Source organism: Scatophagus argus, chromosome 12 (genome assembly GCF_020382885.2).
Source record: "Scatophagus argus isolate fScaArg1 chromosome 12, fScaArg1.pri, whole genome shotgun sequence".
NCBI classification, from domain to species: domain Eukaryota; kingdom Metazoa; phylum Chordata; class Actinopteri; family Scatophagidae; genus Scatophagus; species Scatophagus argus.
In genome coordinates, this window is record NC_058504.1 from 10002093 (window position 1) to 10013512 (window position 11420).

General features: G+C 40.5%; 1 protein-coding gene across 2 annotated transcripts; it reads right to left on the minus strand.

Moving 5' to 3' along the window:
• Window positions 1-286: 286 nt before the first annotated feature.
• ubl3b (ubiquitin-like 3b) lies at window positions 287-8548 on the minus strand. 2 transcript variants are annotated; one of them, XM_046406693.1, is made up of 6 exons: window positions 8412-8548; window positions 6869-6979; window positions 4008-4116; window positions 3758-3844; window positions 2340-2417; window positions 287-1890 (listed from the first exon to the last, which is right to left on the minus strand). In XM_046406693.1, the coding sequence occupies exons 2-6, from the start codon at window positions 6893-6895 to the stop codon at window positions 1838-1840; spliced, it is 354 nt and encodes a 117-aa protein (XP_046262649.1). In that variant the 5' UTR covers window positions 6896-6979; window positions 8412-8548; the 3' UTR covers window positions 287-1837. The 2 variants fall into 2 exon arrangements, with proteins under 2 accessions (XP_046262649.1, XP_046262648.1); XM_046406692.1 differs by lacking the exon at window positions 8412-8548 and adding an exon at window positions 7547-7703.
• Window positions 8549-11420: the final 2872 nt, after the last annotated feature.

Consider the following 11420-nt stretch of genomic DNA (forward strand, 5'->3'; position numbering starts at 1 on the left):
CAGGAGTGAATATACAACTGGCACAAGTGTGATGTGGAAAGGTGAGACCTCCAGCATACACAGACTGAGAATGGACTTTCCTGTGCACAAGGAGACAGCTTATGTCTGGTAATAATATTTGAATATTTATATACTCTGGATTTTTCAATTAGGGAGACAGGAATAATTAAAAACTTGATGTCACTGTGAACTAAATGAAAAATGACTTGACAGATTAACAACCATCATATCCACAATTTCCGTCTATCATTGCCATTTCAGAAACAACAAAATGGAATCGAAAGAATTTGCCTTATTTAAAGATTTATTAATTTATAATACAAGCTTTTATGTAGACCACATTGCATTTTTAGTTTTTACATGTATTCATACTGAGCTAAACTTCATAGCAGTGACACTGATTGACAAAACACAAACCAAAGGACACTCAATGGAAGGAATTAAAAGGTTTCCGACCGTTTCTGAAGAAACCACAGCCCATTAACGCATACAGTGCACCACCTTTTGTTTTTAAACGACCACATGCCCTCACTAGTCCTCATACAGTACACCCTCAGACACACTCACACACAAACTCACCCACACTAAAACTGAACAAATACCTATACACAAGATAAAAATTGATATTTTTTAAATTTCAATATTAATGATATTACTGAATTCCACGATAAAAGGCAAACAAGAATTAAAGACAGCATCCAAATGAAAAGGAGGTGAAACATCACCAAAATCTTCCTTTTAACTCCTTTCCTTTAACTTCATCCAAGTGGAAGAAACACTCCCCCTCGCCCTGCTCTCAGTGTCCAGTAGAGGAGGGGTCTCACAGCGGCGACACTCCTCCCTCTCATCTTCAACTGCTTCTTCTGTCTGCGTTTAACTGGCCCGCTGCATCGGCTCCCGTTACCGGGTAGCATTGACAGTCTAGTCCGTAAAGTCAAAGCCAGAGGTGCGAACATGACACCTGACGGCACGCAAGCAATTCCCCGTATCCTCGCCGGGCGTCTGTTCCTGTTTCACATAGACCAGCACATCCCTCAGGTGTTTACACAGCTCCTCCCAATAAAAGTCTTTTCTCCACTGGCTCTCTGCCAGGAACAAATGGGTGTAAGGTGATGGCACAAACGCCACTGGTGCTGATACAAACCAAACGGTTCAGTTAGTAAGAGGCAGAAACAGTCTCATGAGGAGGATGGCACATTTTCTACCACATGATGAATTAAGGTCTGTTCCTGTGACCACAAAAAAAAAGAAGAAGAAGAAAAAAAAACACAAATAGGGGAAAGAAGATAAGGATGAAACACAATAAACACCTCTGAATGAACTGACTGGTTAAGTGCAATGAGAAGGTTAACACCATTCAGTAAGACCTGGGGAAAAATCCACCTGACTAGTAGGGAAGGGTCATAAGTCCACACATCACTGATAGCAATTCTGTGTCCAGAGCAAAGAGTTTCTGTCATTTTCACTCCATATGACGACTCTTTCAAACTTCCAGCAACAAATATTTCTGCTGCCAGGGACCGTAGGTAATGTTAAATGTCATAATCATAAGATAAACAAACAAACAATCAAAAACAACTACAGCAACTTCTACCAAAACTGTAAAAGTTTGGGGGGCAGAAAGTGACTATATTGGCACATAAAAAGCCTCAGATTGGACAACCAAAGTGGGTGACAGGCCCCAACAGACTTCCTGTGAGTTATTCCATATCCACAGCTGACAGGCAGAAGAAAACAGAGTGTGTGCATGTTTATATTTGTATGTGGTGTATGTGGTGTATGTGTGTGTGTATATGTGTGGTGTGTATGGTTAGGGTGGAGGGTCATTTCTGTTGCTTTACAAGAGGAGACAGCAGTTGCTTTCTGTGGTCTTTTCTCTGTTCCTCTGACCTACAAAGACAGGACAACAGAGACAGGAGGTGAGATAAGATAACTGGCCGAAGCTAGAAGAAAGTATGAATCATTCAAAAACTTTATGTGTGGGATGAGGTTGAGGTTAGCAGCAGGAGCAACAAGCGCCCCACTGCATGATGCATTTGAAAGGTCAAACAAAAAGAGGTGGGTGACGCTAATAAAATCAACATGCGGTCTATTCTGTCAAATACATTTTAAAACCAAAAACGCAACATTTAAGTCATCTGGACTCACATTTTCTGTTGCTGTAACTTAAATTGTGGTTGTTTTACTCAGATTCAGTAACGTAACCTCATCCAAGGTAAACTTAACTACTTCACCTCTATTTTCACCCCCCTGGAATTTGCAGGTCAACATGACATCTTGATTTTACTGATAATTCTGCAGTTCCACGAATGAAAAAAAATGAGACAAAAGATCCTCACCATGAGAGTTCGGCTCTGGAAGAGTTTCTCTGGCAACCAAGTGCATGACGGTGATTCGGCCCGCCGGCAGCTTTAGAGCTTCACACACAGAAACCATTTGTTATTTATTGGTTATGTTTGGTAGTATGATGCTGTGCTGGAAAATCCTATGAAAACAATGATTATATGACGAAAACGTCACGTTCGTTTGAAGTTTTCACACAAACAATTATGATGTCACTGAAAGGATAATACTTCAGTCAAACTCAAGATTGGCAGCCTCATGGGTCTCACAAATTACAGACGAACAAAGCCACAAGATGTGGGCTGGTATGTTGCAGCCAGACTGAATTTGCTCCAAATTCAAAGAAAGATGCTGATTGGCTGTGAGTGCGAGTACAGCAGAGGTGGAAAATGACAGTGTTTGACAGGGATAGTATAGTTAATGTATATGTATAGTTAACAACACTGTGGACCGCAGTTGTTAACGTGACAGCTACGGCAGTTTATGTTAACAACCCTATCCACGCCATTTCCTGTCTCACCTTATTTTCACCACACCACCTCAAAAAAAGCAAGATGGTAAAGTTAAAGGAAATAAGTCGACTCTAATGCCACCTGTCGCTGTGACAAAAAATGTGTTAATTTTGTCGTGTCCTGCACCTGTGACACTGAATTAGGCCACACTGCTGTGTTTGAAGTTAAGCTCTGTAAATGCAGTTAGTGGTCCAATGCATGTGACTGCGCTTCATCGCCACTGCAGAGAATAAATATGATTATATAGACAAAAGTATCCAGACACACCTCTTTATGGGGCTGTTTTTCTGGACTTGGCCCTTTTAATTCCAGTGAAGGGAAATCTTAGTGCTTCAGCATACCAAGACATTTTGAACAATGCTGTGCTTCCAACTGTGTGGTAACAGTTTGTTGAAAACCTTTTTCTACTCCAGCATGGCTGTGCCCCAGTGCACAAAGAAAAGTCCATGAAGATGGTTGGATAAGTTTGGTGTTTAAGAACCCTCACAGAGCCCTGACCTCAACCCCATCAAACACCTTTGGGATGAACTAGAACAGAGATTGTGAACCAGACCTTTTGGTCCAACATGAGTGTCTGACCTCACAAATGCTCTACTGCATGAATGGGCAAAAATTCAGAGTGCAGAAACACTCTTAAGATCTTGAGGGAAGCCTTCCCAGAAGAGTGGAAGTCATCTATGGATCTAGAATGCGATGTCATTAAAGTCCCTGTTGGTACAACAGTCAGATAGCCCAATACTTTTGTCCATATAGCGTATAACACACCCAATAGAACCAATACAACAATCAGACTGTGGAAAGCTTCAAGAAACCTCTGCTACAATGCTATGGGCTATTTTTTGGTCAATCTGTGTTGTCAGGATTATCTTGGTGATGGTGCCTTTGCTCAGAGATGATCCTACCTCCGAGCGTAACGTTGCCATGAAGGAAGCGTCCCTGGAAGATGAGGCGCAGTATGCTGGGACTGCTCACCCTCTCCTCCTCCCATCCTGTCACAGAGCAGAGAAACAAAGGTGCCACTTAACATGGTGAAAAAAGAAATGAAAGTATTTAATAATAACAATAATAATAATGATGATAATAGAACAATGTCATAAAATCTGTGAAAAGCATTCAGTGAAACCTAACACTAAAATATGAATAAAAACAAACCTGCAGGCCAGTTCTCAAACACATGCTTGGCGATGTCTGTGGCCGAGTCATTTGGGGAGAAAGTGAAGTCTTGCGTTTTACCACTGACCAGGATAAGGCGGAGGTGCACCTACAACAACAACAAACAAAAACAGCTTTATCGTAGTCCAAATACCAAACTTCCTTTAAAATTCTTCTTAATTGCAGTGGAATCCGTCCACTTCCTCTAACCTCTTCATACATGAGGTGACCTTCAGAAGGCTGTGAAGAGACGGGCATTCCAGTCTAATGAGATTTGTCCACACCAGATCTCCACCCTTTGACTGGGAGACCTCATTCACTGGGGCTTACACTGAAGTGAGCCCCTGTTGGCAGAGACGACAACAGATATGGGTGGGGCTGAGAGGTGGAGGTGGGGGGGGGATACTGGCCCTTTAGTTCTAGGACAAGGCAAGCTCCTCTCTGGGCTGTTGGCCTAATGCGATAACCCCAGGTGTCCCAGACAGCTCTGGGCCATGTTATTAAATTTACATGGCCAGTGCGTAGACCTGAGGCGGGACTGTGCATATGTGTGTGGGAGGGTCTTTAACGGCGGGGCTTCCTCCACATTTTATCCTCTGGGCAACCACACAAACCAATCGGCTCAAAAATAAATAAATAAAAAAGTAAATAAAAATTTCAAAAACAACTACAAATGAAAAGAAGCTGCTTGTCTAACATAACATAAAATAAAATATAATATAAATAAATAAAATATAAATCCTTTTTCCACATACAGCATGTCAACACTACACATAGTTCCCACTTTCAGTTATGATGACCCCCCTCTTCTTATTTGTCTCATGTGATCGAGACATTTGTCTATGGGTCACAGACTTCAGTCACTGATGAAAAGAATAACGTCCTCCCGCTGATCCCAAACCGCAAATGTGTTTAAACAGACAACCTTTCAGTCTCAGTTGGATCTTTGTCAGGTGAAAAAGTCTAAAAACGGACACCCCACCCATACAGTGTACCAACCGGCCGATAGGCCCTATGCTGGCAGGTGTGGTCAATGTTAACAGAAAAATATCATGAATTTGAACAGAGTCTTTTCAGCTAAATATGCTTTATTTCTTATCATCTTGTAAAATATTTGAAAGTTTGTATTTTGGATATTTTTGGTGAGTGTTTATGGCATATTTACAGATGTTGTGTATTTAAGAATTATCTTATCTTAAATTAATTGTTGTTTGGAGTCGCTCTACATTAATGCTGGTTTCCAAAAGCCTTGCATGCGCTGTGCATATAACTATGTTCATTCTCTCATCTTTCAAGCAGTCATGATTTTGCTTTTGTAATTACTTGTCCAGCAATTTTATATTGTATAGGCAGTCAGCTCACTGGCAGGATTTCAACATCACTGTGACTTAGTCGTCTAATTTATACAGCATCAAGTACACTTCCTTATTACTCCATCATCTGTAATCAATCATGCTGCTACTTCAGAAATTACTTTGGTAGAAAAAACATCCCATCAACTAAACCTTTCAACTGGGGAGTCAGAGTTGACAGATGGGATTAATTTTCCACGACATTTGCCCTTCTTCAGAAGGTGGTGAACGAACTTTCTTTGGTTCAGAAATCACAGAGGGGAGAACAAAGAGACTTAACCACGAGGCGTGACGTCAAGGAGGGACGCCCCACTCTCTGATCTGTTTACAAATACAGTCCTCCCTCGGTGGTCCCCTGCCCTCCCCTCCCCCCTTGTGAACTGAATAACCTCAATGTGGGGTTGCATACCCATGTCATCATTAACAAGCTTTGTGCCCATCCCTTTCATCCTCAACAAAAATAAAAACAGTCAAATCTGCCTTGATACCCATGGCAACATCGGCCACTGCAAATGCCTGAGTTTTCCAAAGGAAGATATTATATGTGTAAAACACTGTTGTGCGTTGCCTTTCAGGGGGTTAAAAGGGCTACTAAAAGCTTATAAATTTTTGATGTTGGTCAAATTTCCTTAAAACATAATCAACCACACGCTAAATCGCACTCTGCTTTGCTGCAGACTTTTACCTAACGCAGGTGTCCCAGATAAAACATTTGACAATATGGTTATTAAAGTAGAATTTTTAAAAAATGTTTTGAGAGGAAGGATGTGGGCTGCAACCAAAAAAAAAAAAGAAAAAAAAGAAAAAAAAAATCTGCTGATTATCTGTTGCAATTACCCAAATTTTTGCTTTTAGAAATGTCAAAATAAAGCGTCCATCAGTAGACCAACAGCCCAAAACCTGAAATGTCTTCGATTTGCAAATTTACTGTTGCAGATCAACTTTCTGCCACTGATTTAACCAATTATTTATGCCAGCACTAAATACTTCACTATTATTCACAATAGCACTAAACAACTGTTTAACTGACAACAGATCAACATAACATTTTTCATCTTATTATCTCCGACTTGTTAGACAGCCTATGTATAACTCCTACTATCATTTCTGATGTGTCTTTACAAGTCCATTCCTACGGTGGTGGGGGTTGTGAGGGCTGTGGCCGGGATTTATTGAGAGGGTACAATCAATTGGCATCTAAACCTTGAAAGGAAAGTAGGGCAACGTGTTAACTGAGATTAGACAGATGGTGTTCACAGGAACAGCAGTCAGTGTCCCAGCTAAGTGTTTGTGGTCGTTGGCTAATCCCCCACCCCCTGGTCCAACTCAACTTGAGGAAACCTTAATGTAATAAGTTTACTGTGACAATTAAATATTATCAACCGTGTGCTGCGTCCGACTACAATGCAGGGAGAACACATACTATCAGCAAACACCGAATTTCACCTCATCTCTGCGATGCACTTAGAAAATAACTTCAGAGAAGGTGGCAGACCCTCACTCACTCACCATATCAAGATCCCTCTGGGTGGTCATGGCTCAGTGAGGAGGAAGGCCGTGGACGAGGAGCAGAGAGGACAGGACGGGCGTGCTTCAACTGGTGGAGTCGGGGCCAAAGCCCTGACACAAACGACACATACACTGTGAGGCTGCTTCCCACAGCCTGGCACCATAACCCATTATCCCACAAACTGATATGTCGCTAACACCACAACATGATCAATCAAACGTCAAAATTGGACATGTTCGATCTGTTAACCGAAATCGTATAATTAGCGACCAAACAGAATCACTTAACCAAAAATGACAATCGTAGCTACTACGACAGCTGCAATCTTAATAGCTTATAGCGTCAAGTCTTCCCAGGCTCTCACATTAGCGTTGAGCTAGTTAAGCTAGCAGGCTAGTGCTTCTTATATTAGCTAGATTCAACCAAATGGTGATTAGCTGGGTTGTAGCGATTAAAAATGATGTTCTGGAACGGCTAGAAAATCTATCCTTCTCGAGCACATAATCTAATACCGAGTTTCGTCCTGACAAATTTAAAAACCGAGCTCTACGAATAGGAAGGCTTCCGCTAAAATTAGCATTAGCTGCTGTGTTAGCTTATGCCAATCCTGCTATCCCTAGCTATCTGCGGGCCAGCTGGCTAACTAAACGTGCAACGGTACGTCCTCTCGACCTCACCTGCATCTGATGATTGTGATGGAATTTTGCATTCAGTTGAATTGACAAATCAGTGGGCAGCCCTTTTCATGAGGAAAATATCGAGTGTAGAGGGGTATCGTTGACTGTGGGTATCAGTGGCTAATGGACGAGAAGATGCCGGAAGTCAGCTGGTTGTAAACACAGCGAACCACCGCAAACGCCTCTGGGAGTTGAAGTACGGAACGAGTAAAAGCAGGCCCATCACATTGTCATCAACAATAAATACACTGCAGAAACGTGATGTTGAGTTTTACTTCTTCATGTATTTATACAGTTTGTATACTTGTTCGTAACCTGTTCGTCTTACATTCTGCGACAACTGCCCACGTGATGTCATGCTTCGGTTAAAAAAAGAAAGATGGAGACTCGCCAGGTGAGAGGACTGACTGCCCTAATTTATCTCGTCAAAACATTTTCTTTAGTGTCACATTATCAGAACCACTCTAATCAGGCCTAATAAGGCCCAGGCCTACGAAAGAATGTTCACTCTTGACTTTGGAAAAAGCCAAATATTTTTTCAAAGCAGTTCCAACTTAAGGTCCAATTTGCCTTTTTTTCCCCCCAAAACCATATCATATGGTCTTCATCACCAGATCGAGTTTGCTCTCTTGTCATGAACGTGGAAGCCATTACAACATCGCCAGCTCCTTGGAGAAATTTTCTGTGCAATCAGGTTATCTTAATCGAGGCTTACGTGATATTGACTGTGGCAGTGGACCAAGTGATTCTAACAAAGGGATAGAAATAGCTCAGAATCTGACTGGATCGTCAATTCAAACAATCTTATTACAGTCAACACAGCATGTGTTTAGTTTAACATGAATTAAAACAGATCAGTGTTTACCTTTTCAACTTGAGCCTGTAGTTAATCACATGGTAACCTGAATCCCCTCATTTTCATCCAAGATGAAGATCTAGCCAGCGATGAAGGTCGGATATCACCTGAGCTCACACATCAATGCACAGAGGCTGATCCAGCTTTTAGAGAAAGCTGCAGACAGCACATGCTCTCTAGTTCTCCTCATTGATCCCATGAGCCATCAGGTGAGTCATAGTGGAGCTATGACTTGGAGACAACACCAGTCATGACTCAGCAAATGAGAATCCATGCAGGATTTAAAAGCAAACATTAGAGATGGAGTTTAAGTACTGTAGCATCTGAGGTGTATTTCAACACAAATCACTTAATCAGAAAATCCATCACTTATTATAAAGAAAACTTTGCTGAAGATAAAGTAAGATGAGAGAGAACTTATGAACTGTTATCTCACTTCGGGTTTTCTAATTTACCACATCTGTTGCACACCTCAATTCACTTTTCATTGGGTTCCTGTTATCTAAATGCCCAAGCGACAAAAGTGCATACACAGAAAAACAACAAAAATGCTGCCAGCTCTGAAACACTAGTATCCAGTGATATGACAAGGCAATAGCTAACTGAGTTGTGCTTAAGTATTAAGACAAATGGTTCTAATCCATCCATCCATTTTCTGTACCGCTTATCCGTCAGGGTTGCAGAGGAACAGGAGCCTATCCCAGCTGACTACGGGCGAGAGGTGGGGTACACCCTGGACTGGTCACCAGTCAATAGTAGGGCTGACTATCACAGACTATCACACATGCACACACTCACACCTAGAAACAGTATAAAGTAGACAATTAACCTAATGTGCATGCTATTTTGGAAATGTTTGGAAATCTGATTGTCATTGCTTAAATCCATGCCAATCTCCAGTCAAGTCTCAGATCTAAATTAGCCTAAGTTAACAACAAATAGACAACAAAATAAAACAATAAAACAAAATATCCTGAGATATTTTTTCCTCAGAGGACTGAACTATTTCTAGTGGGATATAATACATTTTAAAGATATAATATGTAACATTTCTGTGCTAAAATGTACTGCTGGTATCCCAAATGTTTTCGAGAATGTTCAAACCCAGAGAAATTTGTGATTTAATCACACTAATGTTGTGTTTTATTTGGTTGCCTGTCGCCAGAGGAATGAAGTCAATGACTTTGATTAAACATAACATGAATAAAACTTTAAAACATTACCTTATTCTGTGAACATTTCTGTCTGAGCCACATCAGAAAAATTTTCATTGGCAACGTGGAAAGTTAAAAAATGGAAACAGCAACTCCCATGATCCCAACCTACTCATGTATTATGTTTTCATTGAGAAGCGGGAACTACATGTTGTGCATTCAAGTAATTAATTCAGTAAATGTATTTCAAGGTATTTTTGCAAATTCTACAGCCCAGCAACATTTTCAAATCAAAAGAATCTGGGTCCTGGATTCATAATTTAATTCATAATTTCAGTTATTTTCACATACCAAATAATACTGTCTAGTGTTTTGGCAATGGATGTGAGACAGACAGACAGACAGGCTCAAATGCATGAGGAATTTAAGTTATGTTTAGTTAGTTAAGTTCTGTAACTGCAAAGGACCTGAGATTTTCCATCTCCGCTGACCAACAGGAGGAAAAGGAAGGAAACGAAAGAATTTTTAATGTGAAAAGAGAAGAAATGTCGCAATTATTTTTAGCCACAGCTGCAATTCTTTGGTAACATACCAGGACTATGCACAAGGAAAATTAAGGGAAGTTACTTACCAATTTTGAGAAAAAATTCTGCCCTGAAAAGAGAAAATGTTTACACTGCACTGTTATAAGTAAAACCTTTAAATTATAGAGTACTTAAAGTTGCAATATTATGTTTTTAAATATGTGTACATTTCCTCTTTTACTTCCAAGAGTGGCAAAGTGGCAATGTTAGTTAGGAAGAGCCTATTATTTTTTCACTGGTTGATATTGTGCTTGTGAAAGCTGCTCTTCATCAACAGGAATTCGACATCCTTTAATGCTTATTGATCTCCAGATTAATTGATTCACCAACAGTGAATATTATTATGGGAGGCGACTTGAATTGCCTTATGATCTTTACTACTTCACTGCTACATCTATTAATCTAGTCACTGATGAGAAGACCTTATCAGGGCCAACACTTCTTTAATTCTCGAAAAAGAGAAGTGCCCAGAGAATTGCACCTCCTACAAATTCTTTATAATCATCTGATGGAAGTAGACATAACCAGTGAGGTTAGATCAGGAAACATGACTGTTCAGAGCAGAAGGCAGGGGGTGTTCACTGTCCCCACTGCTATTTGCTGATTGAGCCATTAGCTGAGGCAATTTGGTGCAACCCTGCAATCTCTGAACTGGTTGTTGGCCAGAAAACTCACAAAACTGCTTTATATGCTGGTGATGTTTTATTATCCGTGTCTAATCCTGCTGTGTTATCTCACTGGCGAATATAAAATATAACATTTTGTGCTATATTTACCATATTATTTTTTTCCAAACCCAAAGCTCATCGTCTAAATATTATCTCTGAAATATATTCTTTCTAGAAAACTTGAAATCACTCAAAGATTGCTGCACTATCAATCAATACAGTTCAGTCTTGTCAGTACAAGTACTGAATTAAGATCTTGATTGATCTTGAAGTGTCTTTGAAGGGCATTTCTTCCTTTGGGGCCCTCTTTGACGATAGGGTATTTGTGGCGTTTAATCAGATTCATCAGAAATATGTATCCATAAATTACCTTTTTTTCTTCATTTCTTTCCATTGCCCAGCTTCATTGCCCACATTTTAAAAAGTACCTGTCTGGTACAGCTGGATTACCTAACAGGACAAAGTGGCCAACTGGCCCATGACCCCAGACTGGAAGTTGGCACACTTTCTTAACCTTTTCACAGATACACGTTGCCTCCTTCGACTGCTGTTTACGCCTGTGTCGTCACACTAATGACTCGGTTTCCCAGAAATCTTCTTCGCGCAGGCGCA